Genomic DNA, 24,732 nt, shown 5'->3' with positions numbered 1-24,732 from the left:
TTATGCTTTGTAGACGCTCTTTTTCTGTTAAGTAATATTATGGAGTTTTGGACTTCAGAGTTGTTTTTTTTTTTCCTCAGTGAATATCTGCACTGACTGTTGAAATGCTGACTGTTCCTTTTAGTCTTAAAATTATGAACCAGTTTGCTCACTATATTAGAGCAGTTGGTCACTTTTCAAACTTTTAAGCAACACACTCGCACACGCATACATACACGGAAGCATTTTATGCTGTCGTATTTATTGTGTTTCTAACAGTTAGTTGAACACACAGAATGCCAAAAAGCATTCCACTGTCATGAAAATATATACATTATTTTTTAGGATGACATGGAAGGAAAGATAAACTGTTCATTATGGGTCCATTTTATAAAATGTGCTCTATTGTTTCCTCTGAACGATATAAGTTTTCAAATTTTTGACATTTCTTAACATTCTTCATAATCTGTTCTTCTTGCTCCCTTTCTTTATATTGCTGAAACTGTTAAAATAATAATAAAAAAAAAGCTTCATATGAAATTCATGATGTACCTGGCACATAGCAGTATTCTCAAATGTTATTCACTTTTCCATTTAAATGTCATGATCTGTGTAGATCTTCTAAATTGAGATTTTGTTATTACTCTGTTATTCTGCTGTGTGCTGTGTGTTCAGTCGCTCAGTCGTGTCTGACTCCCTGCGACCCTATGGACGACTGTAGCCCCACCAGGCTGCTCAGTCCACGGGGATTCTCCAGGCAGGAACACTGGAGTGGGTTGCCATGCCCTCCTCCAGGGGATCTTCCCAACCCAGGAAGAATTTATGCTACTAAATTACCTCTTTTCTTGGTAGTTTGACAGAGCATCAGAATCATTCCTCTAACCAAGTTATGGAGCTGCTGCTGCTGCTAAGTGGCTTCAGTCGTGTCCGACTCTGTGTGACCCCATGGACGGCAGCCCACCAGGCTCTCCCGTCCCTGGGATTCTCCAGGCAAGAATACTGTAGTGGGTTGCCATTTCCTTCTCCAATGCATGCATGCATGTTAAGTTGCTTTAGTCATGTCCAACTCTGTGCGACCCTGTGGACAGCAGCCCACCAAGCTCCTCTGTCCACGGGATTCTCCAGGCAAGAATACTGGAGTGGGAGTTATGGAGCAGATAGCCTATTAAAGTTCTTCCCTAGAAATAAATGTGGTTTTATTAATATGCCATTTTTATATTAATCTATAGTTTTTTTTAATTGCTATTTTGTTTTACATACCCAAGTTATAAATAAATAATGACTTTCTATCAGAGACCAAAAGATACAGACAGATCTAAAGGGCCTGTTGAGTGATGACTGTCAATCCTGTACTTGTCTGCCTAGGGGTACTATGTTTCGTGTATATTAATATCACAGTATTGTAAGTAAAAATTATGAAATTCTCAGGCATGTAAAATTAGTAATTTGTATTTAATACAAAAGCTTCTTTGTATTGGCACTCACTAGCTTCATTTCAATTTTTCTTTTAGAAAGGTATAATAGCTTACAGCATCAGCTTCAGTGTAGCAACTCAAAATACTCCCCTCTTCTGTCTTTCAGCATTGACCTTACTTGCTCTGCTAGTCACCAGCATCTCTCTTTCTCCTTCCCTCTGTGTGTGTGTGTGTGTGTGTGTGTGTGTGTGTGTGTAGTTGTTGTTGTTGCTTAGTCACTAAGTCATGTCCAACTCTTTGCAGACCCATGGACTATAGCTCTCCAGGCTCCTCTGTCCATGGGATATCCCAGGCAAGAATCCTGGAGTGGGTTGCCATTTTCTTCTCCAGAGGATCTTCCTAACCCAGGGATTGAACCCACATCTTTTATCTGCATTGGCAGGTGGATTCTTTACTACTGAGCCACCAGAGAAGTCCCACCATATATATATATGTATATATATACACACTCACATGCACACACATATGTGTATGTGTGTGTGTGTATTGTGCTAAGTTGCTTTAGTCTTGTCCAACTCTTTGTGACACTGTGGACCATAACCTGCCAGGCTCCTCTGTCTACGGGATTCTCCAGGCATGAATACTGGAGTGGGTTACCATGCCCTTCTCCAGGGAATCTTCCCAACCCAGGAATTGAACCTATATCTCTTACATCTCCTGCATTGCAAGTGGTTTCTGTAGCACGTGCACCACCAGGGAAGCATTCTATACACACACACATATATACATATATATAATTATAATATGCATGGTATGTATATTCTAAGAGGGCTGATGCTGCACTGAAACTGGTATGATATATGTGTATGTGTCTGTGTATGCTCCATTTTTTATACAGCCTCTCTCTTTATTATCAAAAAATGACTGCATTGGTTCTCTACTTGATGATCTCTTCAGTTCAAGTGTAGTGAAAAGGAGGAGTTATCTGTTTATCAGAAGATGCAGGCAAGATTCTTACTATGTTTTGTTATCTCTGTTTGGTAATCTGCCCATCTCTCAACCAGTGACTGTGGTCAGGAATGGAATGCTCTGATTAGTTAACTTCTAAGTCGTATGGTAATTACCACTAGTGCCACCTGGAACTTCACTTCCCAGGTGGCACTGGTGGTAAAGAACCCGCCTACCATTGCAGGAGACAAAAGAGATGCAGGTTCAATCCCTGGGTTGAGAAGATCCCCTTGAGAAGGAAATGGCAGCCCACTCCAGTGTTCTTGCCTGGAGAATCCCATGGACAGGGGAGCCTGATGAGCTATAGTCTATTGGGTCATAAAGTGTCAGACACGACTGAAGAGACTTAGTATGCACACAAGTCATATACCAGAGTCAACTCTACCAGAACCATTTGGACTTAAAGGTAGGAAATTTGTTTCTTCCCAGAGAGATATTAGGAAATTATTATCTGAAGTGGAATGAAGGATTACTGGAGGGCATAAGTAGAATTTCTGCCACATGGAAATGAAGATATTGCCCCCTTTTCTGTAACTCAGAGCTGTTAAGGTCCTTTAATGGACCAGAACCTGGTGGTACAGAGTTGACGATAAGAAAGTAAAAGAAAGAAAGAGGCTGATATTCCCTGGTTTACGCAGAAAACCAATAAAACCCTAAGACAAAGGGTTTGCATCACTTACGTGGGCTCAGGACGCCCTCTCGAGGAGGTCTTGAAAGCCCGTGCAAGTAAGTAAGCTTTGGTGGGCCTCTGCGCTCCAAAGAACTAGCCTGAAGGAGACAGAGAGAGAGAGAGGGAGAGGGAGAGAGAGATGAAGAAAGACACAGGGACCCAAGCTCTGATGGAACAAGGGTGTTTTATTCAACATAGTGTGGGTATATATACTGTCTTACAAGGTAACTTTTTCAGCAAAGATAGGGATCAAAAATCTTACAAATTACCAAGTAAACATAAGGCTAGAATTCAAGTCAAAGAGAGAGGGCTGTAAATAACCACTTTCCATATCAGAAAGGAGGAAAAGCTAATGAAGGAAATGCATGCATTCCTCAGTCCACAGGAGCAGCTTGCCAGCTCCTCTTAATCCTTGAATATTCAAGGATTAATAAGGAACAGAGGAATCATGACAGATCAGCACATAGGAAGCCTCCTGTTAAAAGCTGCCTAACACAGAGCCACCCCACTTTTGTTTCTGATGTTTCTCACTTCCTTTTTTGCTTTTTAAAATGCTTGTGTGTTGTCTTTTAGTATCTTTTTTATCATAAAAAACGTATCTTCAAAGACATGATCATATGACAAGGGGGAAAAGTACTTCTGTCCAATTGTTCATTATTGTTCTGTGAGTCATGGGTAAATACATACATAGAAACTACAGTTCACATCTTACTAATTTCATTGAACTGCAGATCTGGAAGGGACTCTGATGTTATCTAGAGCAGTATGTGAATCTCCATAATGCTTTGAGTAAGTGGTAGTATACCTGACAGGTTGGCAAACTACAGCACATGGGCCAAATCTGAACTGTCGCCAGTTTCTGTAAATACAGATTTATTGAAAGTCATCCATGCCTGTTTGTTTATATATTGTCTGTAGCTAAATTTTCATTGTAACAGCCATAGTTGATTTGTTATAACAGAAATTTTATGTCCCACAAAGTCCGACATTTGCTGTCTGAATCTTTATAGAAAAACCTGCTGACCTTTACTCATTGCTTGAATTCCCTTTAGTGGCAAAAATTCTTTCTGAGGGGGAATCATTTTCAAAAAGCTTTAATTATTAAAACAACAGAGAGAGTAGTACTTCTATGTGTCATCTGTTTTACTTATGACTAAGGATCTCGCTTAAGAAACTACTCTAGTTAAAACACAAAAATTCTGGATTAATACCTAAATTGTACCAAAGTTAGACTAGTTTTTTTCTTGCCCAAAAGATATTTCGTGCTTAATAGTTAAGGTTTTAAAAATCCACAATCATTTCTTCTCCAGCAACTTCATAATTAGATAATGATTTCCTATAAATACACTTAGCTTTTTAATGATAAGATGAACTTTAAAATGTCAGAGATGTCCTTCCAAAGTACATGATTCAGCCAATTATATTTAATCATAAAAAAAGTTTTTCTTATAATCAATATACTAAAGCTATGACTGCCATCCCTAGATAGTTTCATTGAAAAATGTCTTATAGTGATGTAATTTGCTCATGGCAATTTTAGCTACTTGAATTATAAATAATACTTAATTTGAGGTTGTTTAAAGATTAATGTAACACTTTAACATGTTTCTACTGCTATAAATCTCTATACTTAACTCTTTCATAATGTATGCAATACCTATATTTATTTTTACAGCTAAAGTTGTCATGTTAATTTTTATAAAGCGTTATGAAGGCTTGTAGGAAATGAATTATGTTTTAAAATATATAATATACTTTAATGTCTTCTGTTATAAAATATAATATACTTTGATGTCTTCTGCTGTATTTCTGTCAGTCATTCATTTATCACAACTTATATCACTTTGGGGCTTCTTACTGTTAATTTTTTTCATCTTCCATGAATCAAACACTTTTTTAAGATGCTGCTGTATGCTGTTTTCTCCTATGTTCTTCTGTTCTTATTGCTGAACTTATATCATTTTAATTGATAGTTTCTAGATCAATACTATGCAGAAGATATATAATGTGAAACACAAATAGAAGCCATACTTGTAATTTTAATCTTTCTAGCAGTCATATTCAAATAAGTATGAATAAATGAAATTAATGTATTTTATTTAACCTAATGTATTTAAAATATTCACATTTCAACAGATGATAAATATAAAAATTATTAATGTGGTATTTTACATCCTTGTTTTCATATTAAGTCTTTGAAATTCAGTTGGTATTTTACACTTACTGCACATCTCTAGACCATAGTTCTTACCTGAATTCTTATCTCAATTTTAAGTAGTGTTGATAGGTACTCTCTTAAATCAACTTTTTAAAAAGTTCAGTACACTAAGTTTTCTATTTACTTGCATCATAAATGAATCTTGTTTGAATGATCTAAGATTCCATTTTTATGTGTTCTTCTATAAAGTAACTGTGAACAGTGCAGATTTGACTCATCAGTTTAATAGAATGGATAAAAATCTATAAACTAAGGTATTATTCAGTAATCTTTACCAAGAGGCTCTTGATGAAAGTGAAAGAGGAGAGTGAAAAAGTTGGCTTAAAACTCAACATTCAAAAAACTAAGATTGTGGCATCTGATCCCGTCACTTTATGGCAGATAGCTGGAGAAACAATGGAAACCGTGACAGAGTTTAATTTTCTTGGGCTCCAAAATCACTGCAGATGGTGACCACAGCCATGAAAGTAAAAGACGCTTGTTCCTTGGAAGAAAAGCTGTGACCAACTTAGACAGCATATTAAAAGCAGACATTTCTTTGCTGACAAAGGTCCATATAGCCAAAGCTATGGTTTTTCCAGTAGTCATGTATGGATGTGAGAGTTGGACTATAAAGAAAGCTGAGGGCTGAAGAATTGATGCTTTTGAACTGTGGTGTTGGAGAAGACTCTTGAGAGTCCCTTGAACTGCAAGGAGATCAAGCCAGTCAATCCTAAAGGAAATCAGACCTGAATATTCGTTGGAAGGACTGATGTTGAAGCTGAAACTCCAATACTTTGGCCACCTGATGTGAAGATTTGACTCATTGGAAAAGAGTCCTGATGCTGGGCAGGATTGAAGGTGGGAGGAGAAGGGGATGAAAGAAGATGAGATGGTTGAGTGGCATCACTGACTCGTTGGACATGAGTTTGAGTAAACCCCGGGAGTTGGTGATGGACAGGGAGGCCTGGCGTGCTGCAGTCCATGGGGTTGCAGAGTTGGACACAACTGAATGACTGAACTGAACTGAATCTTTACCAATCTTAGTATAAGATTGGTAAAGATTTAAGTGCCACATATTATTCACTTCCAGGAATGGTTTTTAATATGAAGAATTATGGAAAGTCTATAATCTAAATTTTATGTCAGTTTTGTAACTTGACTAAGGTTGGAGGTGTGTTAAGTATTATTTATTTCATAACTCTGGTTCAAATAATTTCAATCTAGGAGGTAATATTTATAGTTAATTTTAATAATATACTCTTTTTCTCTTCTAGATTTAGAGTTCACCACTATGTAGTTTTATGGGTACATTTATGTGCATTTTTATGTCTATCAAAAATGGTTCCAATGACTTTAATATTTTAAATGTAGTATTAATACAAATAAAATGCCTAAATTTGAACTCATAGCCTGAATCTATTTTCAGGAGTGACTTCATGCCAGTAAAATTTATTTCATAGTTATTTATTTAATGGCTAGATCTTCATCTTATGATATTAAATCATCATCCCAACAACATGAAAAACAGTGCTCTCATAGAATATGGGCCTGTGATAACCTCTAGCACAGGAAGAGGTGGTCCTTCATTAGGATCGTAAGCAGAACATATAGAAGAAGTTAGGAACATGGATAGTAGGTAAGAGTACAGACTTGCCAGTGTTACCTCTTTGACAGTTTTTTGACACTTTTAGAATACTAATGAAGGTGATATTTTTTTTTCTTCTTCATGTAGACTGTTTGGAAACGGCTGGGATTCCTTGACTTTTTCTTAACAATTTGAGAAGCCCCAAGTTCCGTGTATCAGAGCCTCTCTTAAAGTGTAGATGTAGAAATAAATACTAAGATATAATATTCACTGGTACAAGATCTCTAATGTAATTTGTTAAGTTTACATACAGGTAATTTTCACATTGAAATAAATATTTACTCACCTACTTTTCAAAGCCAGATTCCTCTGCTTCCCTTGCAGCGAGAGGGGCAGTTTTGCTGCGCCGCTCCCTCGGCGTCGGCTTACAGTGTGTGGTTCTCACACGCTCCAGCCACACCGACCGCTGCATCCCGTCCTCGGTTCTCACTCTCAGCCCGTTTAAGTTGGTGAAGTCCAGAACTCTTTCCCTGGATATTTACGGGTTTAATAAATTTGGCCATTCATAAGAGAGTGTTTCAAAACAAGTATACAAACAAAAGGTTTAAATAACTTTTGAATGTTTTGATATATTTGTGTTACTTTTTAGCAAATATTACAAGATACATTATTCTTTCAGAATTCAAACTTGATTCATCAGAAGTTGTTGCCTCCTAATGATCGGCAAGGATCTCCAGTATTATCCTTCATCATTCTTGAACAATTTAATGCTGTCCGCTTAGTACAGAGTGTCCATCAGTCTCTTGCTGCCCTCAGCAAAGTCATCAGAGGAACCACCTTATTGAGTTCAGAAGTACAAAAATTGGCAAGTGCTTTATTAAACCAAAAGGTAAGCCAATATTAAACATAATGTGTTTTATTTTCATTAATGTAAGTGACTCCTCCACCTCAGATACCTTTGTTAGAAGTCTTAGGATTTACAGTAACAGAAAATCCAAGGTAAACTAGCTTAGTGTGAGTCGCTCAGTTGTCTCCGACTCTGTGACCCCGTGGACTGTACAGTCCATGCAGTTCTCCCGGCCAGAATACTGCAGTGGGTGCCTTTCCCTTCTCCAGGGTAAACTAGCTTAAGCCACATAGAATTGATTGGCTGTTGTAACTGAAGGATCCAAGGGCAGCCACATTAAATCAGCTTGGTGTAGCTTGAAATTGTCGTCAGGATCTCAGCTTGTGTTATTTATCTACCTCTCTAGTCATATTGTATGTGTGTGTGTGTGTGTGTGTGTGTGTGTGTGCATCTTCCATAACAACTTCACTTTTGGGTGGGTCATCTACACATGGTGGTATCCCAGGACTTCAAGTCTTATGTAGTCTAAGTCCAAGAGAAAGAATACCTGTTTCCTGGCAACTCAAGCAAAAATCTTGGGATCAACTTTGCTTCAAACTGAATGGCTTATGTTTTATGCCTAGTCCTTTACGAGTTCTGTGGGCAGCATGTGCGAAGGTCTCTGACTGGGGCTTGAGCCCAGTGCATCTCCCAGAATCTGGGGAGAGATTCCGCTCCATCTGTAATACATATACTGCAAGTAAAGGAAGGATGCTTACCAAATAGAAACATCATAAGCAGAGGAAAAGGAAATCAACACATCTCTTGCTGAGTAATTGGACTATTATAAATGACATTAAAATCCATGTTATTTCATATCTATTGGATAAAAACAAATCGTTCAGAGTATCTTATGTAGATTCACTTTAGCTAATTTGGAGAATATAAACTTCGCAGAACCTGGCATTTGGAAAAGATTTCACTAGGGCTCTATAGGAATTTAGAAAGAAAAATGTTTTTTTTTTTCCTGCTGTTTACCCTCAATATAGAGAAACTGATAGTCAACCTAAAAGTCTTCTCTGTTGGAAAATAAAAGATAGGCTTCCTAGAACTGCCTGTATCTTACTCCCTAACATAAAAAAGATTTCTGTTTTAATTCAGGCTGCTATAACAAATTAACATAGAATGGATGGCTTAAACAACAGATATTTATTTCTCACAATTCTGGAGGCTGGAAAGTTGAAGACAGAGTTACTGTTAAGTCTGGTGTCTGGTGAGACCTGCTTCCTAATTTTCTGATGGCTGTCTTCTTGCTGTGTCCTCACAGGGTATAGAGGAATGAGGGAAAAAGCAAACTCTCTCCCGTCTCTCCTTCTGAGGACACTAATTCCATTATGAAGGCTCCACTCCCTCTTACAACCCAGTTACCTCCCCTAGACCTCACCCATGTGACCTGATTACCTCCCCCAGACCTTAGCTTCAGGATCATGACAGCAGGGTTTAGGGTTTCAACATACATATTTTGCGGGGATAGAAACTTTCAGTCCATCTTAATATTCTTTATTCACATATACAAAAAGATCTATTCCAGGGGCTTTCTTGGAGATCCAGTGGTTACAACTCCCCACGTCTACTGAAATGGGGGCAAGTTTGATCCCAACTAAGATCTTGCATGCCACAGGGTATGGCTGAAAAAATTCAACGTAAGAAATCAATAAATTAAATAAATTCTTTAAAAAATTTCGAAAAAGACGTAGCAGCTGTATGTTCCTGTTTTCTTTACCCTGGAAAAAAGAGTCTCAGCTCTGCATTATGTTTTATTGTGTAGATTACTATCTCTGTTAATCATTTGTGGTTATCAGAGTGGTGTACTGCTGTACTGTATGACAGATTGTAACTAATTTGTTTCCAATTTAAAGTAGATATATTATCAATCATGAAAGCTCATGGAACAGTGAATGAACCAGTGGTAAAGTGTTCTAAGAACTTTAAAATTACATTAATTAACTCGTTTAATCACCACATTAACACTACGAGATGGTGCTATGCTATCCCCATTTTACTGTGAGGAACCTGGGGCAGAGGAGCATTAAATAATTTAACGAGTCACACAGTGAGTAATTTACACAGTCAGGATATGAATCTAGACAGGTCTGATTGTCATAATAAATGTAAATGAATTTAAATTTATTTGTGAAAAGATAAATACTCATGAGAGTGTATATCTTGAAATCCAGCTACATGCTGTCTGTGGGTAAGATGTACGGTGTAGACAGTTCCAGCTGCATCAAGGGCAAGAGGAGGCTAGTGACGCTGTAAGAACATGACTTGTGCAGAAGAGAGCGGTGAGTCCAGCGGAGCCGGTGTACAGTGAAGTGCAGGAAAACGGAGGCTGCGTCAGGTTTCTGAGCTCTTTAAAGCCACAGAAAAGAGTTTGGATTAAATGTTATAGGAAATGAGGATATTTTCCTGTAAATATAACGTAATAAAGAAGCTAGGAATGTGGTTTCCAGAATAGGTCTGCCTGTTTGATTCTGTTCTGCCAGTTAATCGCTGTGCGACTTTGGACAGGTCACTTAAACCTCTCTAAACGTTCTCATGTGTCAGATGAGAATAATAAATAATAATAATAAATAATTATTGATGTAATAATAAATACATGATGTGATTGTTGTGAAAGTTAAATTGTATCATGGATAAAGTGTCTGATATATTGAATATATCGATATTCTATGTGATATTAATGAAACATATGAAAGGTAATAATGACAAATGTGATTTCTTGTTTCTGCTGTTAACCATTTGGGTAATCTTTGACATACACATTTGAAAAAATGAATAAATTATTTTTATGACTGTAATGTAATATGGTTTACAATAGATCTTATTGAAAGATAGCAAAAAACTAAATGGTTTCGTTATATGAAACATGTTCCTTGAATAAGACCAAACAATGCTATTTTAGAGCAGGGCTCTAGATTATTGTTTATAACATTTCTTACCTTCACCGCAGCCCATTCAGCTCTGCTAAGTGTTTCTGTACTTGATACAGGATCTGATGACTTAGTTCTTAAAAATATGTTTATGTAAGATATGTGCGATCTCATTGTTAATTATTGTGTTTTACATTACACTTTGACTTAAGAAATACAGCCTCTAAAATATCACTATTTTTAAAATACTTGTATAATTTGCCTGAAAATGAATTTGTTAAAATTCTTTCTAGGAATAAAAAATGTGCTTTGTGAAGCACATTTAAATTATATCACAGATAGTATCTTTGGAAATATTTCAGGGTGTTTGGTAAAACTCAAATAAGACAAGGCTGACTTTCACTGGGATAAGATCAGTAAAATAGTTTCTGACATATACTTTCTAATGCATTATACCAAAAATTCAAATCTAGTACTACCCCATTTATTTCAGGATAAAAATTTAATGTTTTATTACATTTGAATGTGACAAGTTCTGAATTATGTGATATGACTTAATGTAATTTAGGAAATAGTTCAGTACTTGACATTTTCGTTACAGTCTCTGAAATGATTGGAGTAAGAATTTTCCTAGGGAGAATTATGACAACACTAAATTACCTCATCTTTCTTACTAAATAATCACTACGTGAATTACCATTTTGCAGAAATTAATAGGTTGTGTTGCTTTAAAAAAGATTATTTTAATAGTATCCCTTTAAAGGCAATGTAGGTATTTCCTGTATATTTCAGTCTATCTTAACATATTAGGTGGTAACACTAAAGCTTTTTAATTTTTTAAAGCAACGAGTCACTCAACAGTACAGCAAAATTGCTGTAGTTCTTGACTCATTAAGTTTCCAAACAACTGGTGTTTAACCTTTTATCAAATTAGTGACACTTTTAAAACTTGAAAGAAAGAGCTACACTTTTTAAAAAATACACATGCACACACACACACAAGCTTTATTAAGATCTCCTGTAAGAGTTACGAGTTCCTCTGCTAGACAGGTTTTTCCTTTTACTCCTTTCTCTGCCATGGTCTTCTTTAAGCAGTGTCTCTCAAAGCAGGGTCTCCAGAGAATAACATCAGTATCATCTGAGAACTTGGTAAAATTACAGATTCTCAGGCCCCACCCCAGACTGCTGCTGCTGCGTCGCTTCAGTTGTGTCTGACTCTGTGCGACCCCGTAGATGGCAGGCCACCAGGCTCCCCCGTCCCTGGGATTCTCCAGGTGAGAACACTGGAGTGGGTTGCCATTTCCTTCTCCAATGCATGAAAGGGAAAAGTGAAAGTGAAGTCGCTCAGTCGTGTCCGACTCTTTGAGACCCCGTGGACTGCAGCCTACCAGGCTCCTCCATCCATGGGATTCTCCAGGCAACAGTACTAGAGTGAGGTGCCATTGCCTTCTCCCACCCCAGACTAATTGATCCTAAATTCTGAGCGTCACCCTGCAGTCTGTGTTTTGTCTGCTGCATGCTGAGGTTTCAGAAACGCTGCTCTGTAGACATCCCATCAGAAAGGGCAGCAGCTGCTGCCTCACCTTTGTGCCATGCCCACACCACTCTGTCACTGTCTGTGCTGCCTCCATGATCCATCTCCAGTCTTTGGGGGAAAAGAAAAGATAAAATGGTTCTTATTAAACGGTTGGAAACCTTGTCTTTTCTTAAAGGCCCCCCTTTTCAAATTTACCTACCTTCATATAAGTAAGTTCCAAGAAAAGTCATACCCAAACTATTTAACCCAATGATAATTATTCATGTTGCATAATTGGCATTTGTCCATTAGAATAGAGTGGTAGCTTATGTTTCATGTAACACTGCCAGTTATGAAGCCCTTGTGTAGCCTCATCTGATTTTCTGCCCTTAGCATCTCCCTTTTATTTCTGTTAGAAAACCAAAGCTGGAAGGGGTTGCTAACCTGGCAAAGCATCCGAGCCCACAGTGCAGTCCTAATGTTGTGTTTCTCAGCTCAGCGTTCTTTCTTTTTCATCTCTCATTGACTGTTTTGTTCATTTGACCATGCAGCTAAATGGTAGTCTTTGTTATGAGAGGCAGTGATCAGCTTTATGAAGAACGAACTCCACGTACTCATCTCCAAAGGCCTACCAAATGTTAGCATAGAATTCCCCCACCTCCTCATTTCTAGCTTTCCTTATAATCAAAAATTAATTACATGTGCTTATATTAATAAACAGAAATCAGTTCCTGTTGATCTATGTAAGAACAAAGGGGCCTTCATACACCCCATCCCTAACCTATAACCTTCATTTGCCATAATAGAATATACTTAAATGAAATGTAGAAATTCCTTGTAAGATACAAATTACTAAAGCTCAGTCAAGAAGAAATAGGTAACTTATGTATCTTTCTATTAAGGAAGTTGAATTTGTTATTAAAAATCTTGACACAAAGGGAGCAACTAGAATTCACTGATGAAATCTAACAAAAATATAAAGGAGAAATAATACCAATTCTGTAAACTATTTCAGAAAATAGAAGAGGCAGGAATACTTCTGTGCTTTTTTGTGAGACTAGCATTACCTGATAATAAAACCTAATGAAGACATCATCATAAAAGAAATCTACAGACTGAGTTCCTTCATGAATATAGACACTAAAATTGTCATCAAGATATTAGCAAATTGAGTTCAAAGTAATGGATAACCAAGTGGAAGTTTATTTTAAATTTGAGTACCATTTTAACAACTAATTTTAGAAATCGTTATTAATAGATGCAGAAAAAGCATTTGACAAAATTCAGCATCTAGTCATGACAAAACCTGTCACCAAACTGGAATTCTAGGTGAACCTTCTTAACCAGAGAAAAGGCATCTATGAACAAACTATAGGAGGCTAATATAGGAGTAAAAGATTGAATGTTTTTCTCTGAAGATCGGGTATAGGATATTGAGGTCCTGTTTCACTGCTTTTCAGCGTTATATTGAAGGTCCTGCCTAGTGCACCACGTTAAGAAAAAGAAATAAAAGGCATGCCCACTGGAAAGGAAGAAGGATCCTGTCAGTTTTTTGCAGAGGATATGATCAACTACTCTCAAGATCTTAAGAAATCTAAAAGCTATCTAAAAGGCTAGGAAGAGAGTTTAAGTAAATACATTAAAAATGTAGTGTGTATCCTGGAAAAAAAAGTATTGAAAATTGAAATGTAAAAGTATCATTTGTAATAATACCAGGAAGATGACGTATCAGGATAAAATTGACAAAAGATGGGTAAAGCTTCTATACACACTGAAAACTACAAAACAGTGATGAGTGACATTTAAAAAGACTTAAAGGGAACCCTGCACTGAAAGGTGTTCTGTGTTCACACATCAGGTCACCCAGTGTTGCTCAGATGTCAGTCTTTTCCAGACTCATCCTGAGATTCCACACAGAAACAATAAAAACATTTTCTAAAAAACCTGTGTAGAACTTTTTTTAGTGATGGAGAATTAGATTCAAATAAAATGCAAAAGACCTGGTGTAGTCTGCACAATTTTGAAAACAAAGGGCAAAATGGAAGATCTTACTTTTCATGATTTCAAGACTAATTAAGATATTATAATCAAGGCAGTGTGCTAATGATATGAAGATAGATATATAGCTCAGTAACATGGAATAAGGAGTTCAGAAATAGAGATAAATAATTGATTTTCACCAAATATTCTAGGGCAATTAAATGAAGAAATGAAAATCTCTTTAACAAATGGTAGTAGAACAATTAAATAGCCAAAAGCCTAATAATAATAATGCATACACCTGTACCTCCAAACATATAAAAAGTTATCGCCAAATTGATCACACTGTTAGGAAAATGGAAAGTAAGCCACAGACTAGGAGAAAAGATTTGCAAGACATACATCCAACCAAAGAGCATGTATATGTATGGAAATATTAAAAAGAAATCAATTCAAAAATGCAAAGACAAACATCCCAATTTTATAAATGAGAAAAAAGATTTGAATAGACACTTTATCAAGAAAATATACATATATTTACTTATACTAACATGCCATTGGCCTAAATGAATTTATCACAGGAAACAATACAGAAAGAATCCATGAAATTGTAAAATCTTAACAAATGTAAAAGCATAGAGTTTTTTATTGAACATTATTTTGAAATAAATTTCACAGAAGTAAATATACATTTGATCTGCTTTTATTAGATTTTATTAGATAAAATTTTAGGCTATCACTTTATGTACTGAACATACATGAAGATAAACTTAATCATCTTTCCCAAAACTTCATTATAAATATTTTTAATACTTGCAAGTGCATGTGTATGCCATGCTGGGGATACTGTGAGTCTGTTACATATTAGAATGACAGATATTAAACAACATTTGTTATAAAATGTATGTACATTTTGAATAGAGTTTATCGTTCTCCACCAATAGCCATTTTAATCATCAGTTCTTTCCTCAAGGTGCCTTTAAAATTATTTTGGTATGCTACACAAAACCATCCCCAAGAAAAAGAAATGCAGAAAGACAAAATGGTTATCTGAGGAGGCCTTACAAATAGCTGAGAAGAGAAGAGAAGTGAAAAGCAAAGGAGAAAAGGAAAGATATACCCAACTGAATGCAGAGTTCCAGAGAACAGCAAGGAGACATAAGAAAACCTTCCTAAGTGAACAATGCAAAGAAATAGAGGAAAACAATAGAATGGGAAAGACTAGAGATCTCTTCAAGAAAGTTGGAGATACCAAGGGAACATTCATGCAAAGATGGGCTCAATAAAGGACAGAAATGGTATGGACCTAACAGAAGAAGAAGAGATTAAGGAGAGGTGGCAAGAATACACGGAAGAACTGTAGAAAAAATATCTTCACGACCCAGATAATCATGATGGTGTGATCACTCACCTAGAGCCAGACATCCTGGAATGTGAAGTCAAGTGGGCTATAGGAAGCATCACTACAAATAAAGCTAATGGAGGTAATGAAATTCCAGCTGAGCTATTTCAAAACCTAAAAGATGATGCTGTTAGAAGCGCTGCACTCACATGGCAGCAAATTTGGAAAACTCAGTAGTGGCCACAGGACTAGAAAAGGTCAGTTTAATTCCAATCCCAAAGAAAGGCAATGCCAAAGAATGTTCAAACTATCATATAATTGTGCTCATTTCACATGCTAGCAAGGTAATACTCAAAATCCTTCAAGCTAGGCTTCAACCGTATGTGAACCAAGATATTCCAAATGTACAAGCTGGTTTTAGAAAAGGCAGAGGAACCAGAGATCAAATTGCCAACATCCATTGGATGGGCTTCCCTCATAGCTCAGTTGGTAAAGAATCCATCTGCAATGCAGGAGACCCCATTTCAATTCCTGGGTCAGGAAGATCTGCTGGAAAAGGGACAGGCTACCCACTCCAGTATTCTTGGACTTCCCTTGTGGCTCAGCTGGTAAAGAATCTGCCCACAACACGGGAGACCTGAGTTCGATCCCTGGATTGGGAAGATCCCCTGGAGAAGAGAAAGGCTACCCACTCCAAAATATTTGAGTCACAGGTGGCGCGAGTGGTAAAGAACCCACGTGCCAATGCAAGAGACATAAGAGATATGGGTTTGATGCTGAGTTGAAAAGATACCCTGGAGAAGGGCATGGCAACCCACCCCAGTATCCTTGCCTGGAGAATCCCATGGACAGAGGACCCTGACAGGCTACAGTCCATAGGGTTGCAAAGAGTCAGACATGACTGAAACAATTTAGCATGCGTGGATGAGTCACACCAGGTCCATTTTTGGGGGGTATTTGTTCAACCTAAAATATTTCCCTGGTAGCTTAGTCTGTAAAGAATCTGCTTGCAGTGCAGGAGACCCAGGTTTGATTTCTGGGTTGGGAAGATCCCTGGAGAAGGAAATGGCAACCTACTCCAGTATTCTTGCCTGGAGAATCCCATCCCATGGACAGAGGAGCCTGGTGGCCTACAGTCCGTGGGGTCACAAGAGTCCGACATGACTTAGTGACTAAATCATCATTGGATCATAGAAAAAGCGAGGGAATTCCAGGAAAGTGTCAGCTTCACTGACTATGCTAAAGCCTTTGACTGTGTGGATCACAACAAACTGTGCAAAGTTCTTCAAGAGATAGGAATACCAGACCACCTTACCTGTCTCCTGAGAAACCTGTATGCAGGTCAAGAAGCAAGTTAGAACAGGACATGGAACAACAAACTGGTTCAAAATTGGGAGAGGAATGTGACAAGGCTGTATATTGTCACCCTGCTTATTTAACTTATCTGCAAAGTACATCATGCGAAATGTCAGGCTGGATGACTCACAAGCTGGAATAAAGATTGCCAGGGGAAATATCAATAACCTCAGATATGCAGATGGTACCATTCTAAAGACAGAAAGTGAAGAGGAACTAAAGAGCCCCTTGATGAGAGTGAAAGAGGAGAGTGAGAAAGCTGGTATAAAACTCAACACTGAGCAAATGAAGATCATAGCATTTGGTCCCATCACTTCATGGCAAATAGAAGGGGAAAAAGTGGAAACAGTGGCATATTTTATTTTCTTGGGCTCCAGAATCACTGTGAATGGTGAATGCAGCTACGAAATTAAAAGATGCTTGTTCCTTGGAAGAAAAGCCATGGCAAACCTAGACAGCGTATTAAAAAGCAAAGACATCACTTCGCCAAGCAAGGTCCATCTAGTCAAAGCTATGGTTTTTCCAGTAGTCATGTATGGATGTGAGAGTTGGACCATAAGGAAGACTGAACACCAAAGAATTGATGCTTTCTAATTGTAGTGCTAGAGAAGACTCTTGAGAGTCCCTTAGACAGCAAGGAGATCAAACCAGTCTATCCTAAAGTAAATCAACCCGGAATAGTCATTGGAAAGACTGATGCTGAAGCTGAAGCTCCATTACTTTGGCCATCTGATGTGAAGAACCGACTCATTGGAAAAGACCCTGATGCTGGGGAAGATTGAAGCAGGAGGAGAAGGGGAAGACAGAGGATGAGATGGTTCAATGGCATCACTGAATCAATGGACAGGAGTTTGACTAAATTCAAAGATATAGTGAAGGACAGGGAAAACTGGCGTGCTACAGGTGTGGGGTCGCAAAGACTTGACCACGCCTTTGCAACTGAACGGCAACAGTGCTATCATCACAACAGCTCTGCGTTTCACAGATTATCCAGTTTGTTTATCTCCTTGCTTGTCTTCTTTATTTATTTATTTTTGGTAATTCTGCATTTAATTAAATTTTTGTGCTAATAATGTCAGGATTCAAGCCCTAAAATGAACTCTTAACTTCAAATTGTTATTGAATGATATATAAAGAACATCCTGCAAATGTTTATTGACCCTCTGTCATGGACTCTCTATACCATTCCGGGCCCTGGAGATAGGAAAAAATGCACAGGGCATGGTCTCTGTATTCAAGGAACTCAATGTAGGTAACAAATAAATCATCAAGCACACAATGTGGCCATAGACTCAGGAAGGAAACTGGTTACTTCTTTTCCTTTTGCACGTTTTTTCTAATGAAGTTTTTTAATTGTGGCAATATACATATATAACTTATCATTTTAACCATTTTAAGTGTACAGTTCAGTAAAGTTAAGAACATTCACGGGGTTACCAATCTCCTGAACTCTTTTCCATTTTACAAAATGGAATGGAAAGACTACCTACTGAATACCTTCTCGTTCCCCCACCACCCAGCCCCCAGCAGCCACTATTCTACTTTCTATCCCTCAAGCATTACTTAACTGGTTTGTATCACTAAGCATATTATCCTCAAGGTTCATCCATTTTGTAGCATGTGTGTTTACTTTCTTTTTAATGCTGAAAAATTTTCCATTGTATATATATAAAAATGGTCCCTAACTTATGGTGGTTTACACTTTAGGATGGTGCAAAAGTGATATATTCAATAGAAACCATACTTTGAGTTTTGATCTTTTCCCTGGCTGGCGTATGTGGTACCTTTCTCTTGAAACCGCAGTGAGCTGCAGCTCTCACTCAGCCAGACAGTCATCAGGGTGAACAACCGATACAGTTCAATCATTCTGTACCCATACAGCCATTCTGTGTTCACTTTCAGTGCAGTATTCCATAAATTACTTGAGGTAGTCTATACTTTATTATAGAACAGGCTTTGTGTTAGATGGCTTTGCCCAACTGAAGGCTAACGTATGAGTTCTGAGCACTCTTAAAGTAGGTTGGGCTAAAAGCTACCATGTTCAGTAAGTTAGGACCATTAGATGCATTTTCGACAGGATATTTTCAACTTGCAGTGGGTTTATTTGGACAAGACTCTTTTTGGGTCAAGTTAGTTCTGTGTCAGATTTTGTTTATCCATTCATTCATCGGCAATGGCACCCCACTCCAGTACTCTTGCCTGGAAAATCCCATGGACAGAGGAGCCTGGTAGGCTGCAGACCATGGGGTCGCTAAGAGTCGGAAACAACTGAGCGACTTCACTTTCCCTTTTCACTTTCATATATTGGAGAAGGAAATGGCAACCCACTCCAGTGTTCTTGCCTGGAGAATCCCAGGGACGGGGGAGCCTGGTGGGCTGCCGTCTACGGGGTCGCACAGAGTCGGACACGACTGAAGCGATTTAGCAGCAGCAGCAGCAGCATCAATGGATTGCTTCTACCTTTCCAAATGTTTTATATAACTTGGTGTAATCTCTTATACATATTTTATAATTTTTAGTGAAAGTGTGAAAGTGAAAGTCACTCAGTCATGTATGAACCTTTGCGACCCCATGGACTATACAGTCCATGAAATTCTCCAGGCCAGAATACTGGAGTGGGTAGCCTTTCCCCTCTCCAGGGGATCTTCCCAACCCAGGGATCAAACCCAGGTCTTCCGCATTTCAGGTGGATTCTTTGCCAGCTGAGCCACCAGGGAAACCCAAGAATACTGGAGTGGGTAGCCTATCCCTTCTCCAGGGGATCTTTCCTGGAGAAGGGAAAGACCCCAGGAATCTTTCCCAGGAATCAAACTGGGGTTTCTGCTTTGCAAGCGGATTCTTTACCAACTGAGATATCAGGGAATTTTTAATGGGAAACTGAAATTACATGTCCTGAGAAAACAAATATCGGTCTCTTTAAAAGAAAAGACACAAGTAAAAAGTTTTTTAAAATAACACTCATATTTGAAAAGAAAGTGGTTCAATTAATTAAATCTCTTTGATCTGAAAGTCCTTAGTTGGTTCTGGTGATGGTTTATAAATTGTTTCTCTGGTAAGAAAATTGAAGTCTTTGGAGCTAAATAAAGGTCTTAGAAAGATTAAATCAGAATGTATTCTAACTTTTATCACAAGATATCTTCTGAGTTGTACTTTCTCTTCTGTATGGTAACGGCTCTATCATTTAAGTGCTTTACTCTGAAGCTATATTTATCCTTCTGAAAAATATTCTCTCATGATGTATATGTGTATGAAATGGGTTTTAGCTAATTTAATTAATTGTAGAAAGTTGTAAGTTATGGTTAGTTTAGGAGTTAGTGATAAACTGTACATATGGGTTAAGCACTTTGTATAAAATTGAAATTTCAGTGAACTAGATTTTTGTTTTTCCTTTTTTCTTTCTCCTTTTCATTAAAATATGTAAACTGAATTCTTTTCTTTCCACATACTGTGAAATCCCAATGCAACTTCTAGTGCTCAAAATAAATCGCAATTACTAAGCTTTCTCCCTGTTTCATACACTGCAATAAGCTTGAACCAAGTGAAAGTCAGTTCATTTCCATAAACTACAATCCAGTGTTGGCTGAGTGTCTCACTCATGTGTGAGGGTCAGCACATCATTTTAATTTGTAGGATAGAGTTTGTCAGTAGTAGAGACAATTACGTTATTAAATGAAAAGGAAAAAGTGGTCCTTTTTTTTAAAGTTCATATAATATACGTATTAAGGTTGCAGAGTGGAAGTCAAAACTTTCAAGATTACATACTAGAATGTTTTCTGGTGCAGGTTACTTAACCTTTTGCCACCCTAATTTACAGCAGTAAAGAACCCGCCTGCAATGCAGGAGACTTGGATTTGATCCTTGGGTCAGGAACCCCCTCCTGGAGAAAGAAATGGAAACCCATTGCAATATTTTTGCTTGAGAAATCTCATGGACACAGGAGCCTGGCGGGTCACAAAAGAGTCGGACACCACTTAGCAATTAAACACCACCACCTTAGTTTCTAAATGTTCCTAGTGGGAATAATAAAATTGAATCCATCTCAGAGGGTCTGTGTGGAGTCTGAAGGGCTAACGGAAGTGGCCTGCTGAGAGCAGGCCTGCCCTTGCACGTGCTGCTGGAGTGCTTCTGCTGTCATCCACATTCTCACCGGTGCACGCTGCCTGGGTTCATGCCTGTGTTACGGTACCTTCCTAACTCACCTCTCTGACTGCACTGTCCTCACTCTAGTGCCTGGGGTCCCTGTTTCTACTAGGAGAATCTTTCTAAAATCCCAGTACGATTATGTCACTTCCCTAATTAATGTGCACTTTTATCATCGCTCTCTAGACTAAGCTCCTCAGTATTAGCATTCAAATGCTTCTGGCCATCACCCAGTTCGCGCATGTCTTTTTTATTAACATCCCTTCCTTTTCCTACTTTCCGTGTCTTTCTCTACTGTAAGCTGCTTATCTTTTGAGTCTCACCTCAAGCGTTATCTGCACTAGAAAGCCTGTCCTGACTTGCCCTTGCGCACAGTGGGTCTGGTGTCCCTCACATCCGGGTTTCACAAGCACAGTGCCTGTTGTCATCAGGGAGCTCACTGCGTTGTCTGTAGCCGTCTTCTTTTATTATCCGTCTCCACCTCTGGCGCTAGGATCGTGTTATATCTGTATCCCCAGGACCTAACAAATGACTGACAAATAGCAGCTATTGAACAGGTGATTGCTGAGTTATCAATTAATTAATTGATGCTTGAAAGAGTCTGCTCTTATCCTGTTTTGGTTTTATGACATTTCCCGACCCAGGGATCAAACCTGGGTCTCCCGCATTGCCGGCAGATGCTTTAACCTCTGAGCCACCAGGGAAGCCTTACATTTAGAGTTAGACCTTGATTCAAGTTCTCTACAATTTAGATTTATTAAAAAAGTTTAGTTAATTAAAACTACTCTGAGCCTTAGTTTCCCCATTATTAGAACTTTAATTCCCTACACTTGATTGTCTTATGTTGAATCTACCTGAGGCTAGCAGCAACCTTCTGCAAAATAAGTGCTTGATTCCATGTACTCCCCCTTCACCAAAATCAAAAATATACTGACTTTCCACCCTAACTCTTAGGAGCAGTTTTTCAAAGCTACCTGAAATGCTGTCTCCTGGCCTGTAGTTCTCATTTTCCCACAAGTGAAGCTATGCAATTCTCATGTGGTGTATTCTTTTTCAGTTGACGGATCTCAAATGTTGCATTTGTACAGTATAGAAATATAAAATACGTTGGAGGCAGTATTGATGCTGCAGACAGACTGTAGACTTAGATTACATGGGTCCAGATCTTAGACTTGTCATTTACCAGCTCAGTGATTTTGGACAGGCTATTCTCTTTGTTTCTGTATTTTTTCCTCTGTGAAATGGAAGTTATAAAAGTATCTGCTTCTAAGAAATATTGTGAGGAGTATATGAGATGATGCACATCCAGCACTTCGCACAGATCCTGACACATAAATGGTAGTTTAAACAGTCCCGTCCAGTTGTCTGCCTTTGTCAAAATTCAGTACAACTTTCAAAATTTAACATATACTTCCTTGATTAAATCATTGTTCCACTAAGCTCCAGAAACATGTTATACAAGTCATTTTTAAAACACCGTTAGGGACTTTAGCCATCTATCTCTTTTATTGGTTGCTAATGCTCTTTAAGATAAAGAATATATTTTATTCATCTTTTATTTCCTATAATCTTCTATCATATCACTATCATTTCATATTTCTTCCATCATACCACATGCTTTTCAGTGCTAACTCATGTCTGACTCTTTAGGACCCTGTGGACTGAAGCATACCAGGCTTCCCTGTCCTTCACTGTCTCCTGGAGTTTGCTCACACTCATTTTCATTGAGTCAGTGATGTCATCCAATCTCATCATCTGTCGCCCCCTTCTCCTCCTGCCCTCAGTCTTTCCCAGCATCAGGGTCTTTTCCATTGAGTCAGCTCTTCACATCAGGTGGTCAAATTATTGGAGCTTCAGCATCAGTCCTTTCAATGAATATTCAGGATTTCATTGAGGATTGACTGATTTGATCTCCTTCCTGACCAAGGGAATCTCAAGGAATCTCATATAACATATCCTGTTGTAATTCTCTACATAGGCTTTAACACTATGTAATCTTTTTCTTATAATACATTTTTGCCTTTATCCTCCAGGAAAATGTAAGTTCCATAATAGCAAGGACCTTATGATGCCTGTACATGGTAAGCTCTCAGTAAATGCTGAATGAATGGAAAATGAGGATTTAAATATTTATTGAGTGAATGTATTACATTGGACACTAATATTGATAGCTCTGTTATTATGTATTCTGCATAATAAATTGCCCGGAACTTAGTGACATAAAACAACAAAACTTTATCACATCACAGTTTCTGTGAGTCAGGAATCCAGGTGTAACGTAGCTGGGCATTTTGTTTTAGGGTCTCCCGCAAGTCTTCAATCAGGTGTCACCAGGGCTGCAATTGTTGGAGCCTCTCGGAGCACATATGGGATGGCTGTTGGCAGCCCTCAGGTCCTCACTGATTGTTGACTGGACATATCACTGCAATGCTACGTGAGCATTCCATAACTCAGCTCACAGCATGCAACTTTTTCACTTAAAGTGAACAAGGAAGATGCAGAGAAAGTGAGCTAGACAGACGTCACAGTATTTGTAACCTACCCTCAAAGTGGCTTCTCATAACTTTTTCTGCAGTGTTTCATTAGAAGCAAGTCCCCAGAAGCAGTTCATACTCAAGGTGAGGGAATTTTGCAAGGACAGACATGAATACCAAGTGGCAGGGATCACTGGGACCAGTCGCGTACTGCAGTAACTTATTATCTCTGATAAACTCTATTTAAAGGAGCTATCTTTCTCCAACAAGAAAAGCATAAAACTGAGAATGTGAAAGCCTGATCTATCAGCTCTCTATTGCTGTGTAATAAACTGCCCTGAAACTTAAGGGCTGAAAACAAGAGCAGTCATTTACTTGGCTCCTGAGTGTGTGTTTTGGGCACAGTCTGATGCAGTACACTTGTCTTTTCTCTGTGTGACATCAGCTGAAAAAGCTCCTCTTAGAGCTGGAGGATCTACTGAACAGGCGCTCAGTCACAGGACTGGCCAGTTGGTGCCAATTGTTGGCTGGTAATTCATCGGGACGGATGACGGGAGGCCTTGGTTGCTGTCCAGGTGTCTCCACTTGGGCCTCTCTGTTTGTATGGCTCGACTACCTCACAACATGATACCTTGGTTCTAAGAGTGTATACCCCGGGAAAGAGGAAGTGAAAGACGTGAAGTTGTTAAGGCCGAAATGTGACAACTTAACACAGCGTCACTTTCCCCTCATTGTGTTGGTTAGGTTGTCGAGGGCAAGGGGACACAGACCTCACCTCTCAATGGGAAGCGTGCCAAGGCATTTGGGGGCCATATTTTGAAGCTGCTGCAGTCTGCCCTCTGGGCACAAACTGTTTGCCTTTCTCCCGCATGTACAATGCAGGCATCTCCTTCCAAGTTTCCCCAAATGTCTCATTCCATTCCAGCCTCAGGCTCAGGCCAGATGTCGTCTAGATCAGGTGGAAGGATAGATGAGGCTTCTTAGGTGTGGCTCCTCAAAAGCTCTTTCTCAAGCATGGTTCTCACCTGAGGACTGCAGAGATGAGTTATCTGTCCCCTACAAATCCCATATAAAATGGTCGGATAGGTAACTGCAATAGTCATTCCCACTTAAAAAGTGAGGAAATAGGAGGCAAGCAAGCCTATGTCTTCAGTGGTTGTGTTAGGATTCCATGTTGCTCACTGGGCAGGATTATCCACGGCTCTTGGCTTTGAGCTGCTGACCCTCACCTCTTAATTATGCATACATTTCAATAAGATGTAGCCATGTTTGCAGCTGAGTGGTTTTCTCAGCCTGCTTCCTGCCTAT

The 24,732-nt window shown here is 38.5% G+C and overlaps 1 protein-coding gene across 3 annotated transcripts in view; it reads left to right on the top strand.

Moving 5' to 3' along the window:
* The window catches only part of DYNC2H1 (dynein cytoplasmic 2 heavy chain 1), a 362,922-nt gene that overhangs the window by 282,992 nt on the left and 55,198 nt on the right, over positions 1-24,732 (top strand). For all 3 annotated transcript variants that reach the window (XM_081541773.1, XM_081541771.1, XM_081541772.1), the window contains one exon: positions 7,537-7,746. In XM_081541773.1, the coding sequence (XP_081397899.1) occupies positions 7,537-7,746 (210 nt within the window). The remainder of the gene's footprint in view (positions 1-7,536; positions 7,747-24,732) is intronic.

Source organism: Giraffa tippelskirchi, chromosome 11, assembly GCF_054371585.1.
Source record: "Giraffa tippelskirchi isolate mGirTip1 chromosome 11, T2T-mGirTip1v1.2.pri, whole genome shotgun sequence".
In the NCBI taxonomy this organism is placed as follows: Eukaryota; Metazoa; Chordata; class Mammalia; order Artiodactyla; family Giraffidae; genus Giraffa; species Giraffa tippelskirchi.
The sequence above is the reverse complement of the archived record's forward strand: the minus strand, read 5'-3'. Positions and strand labels throughout refer to the sequence as shown.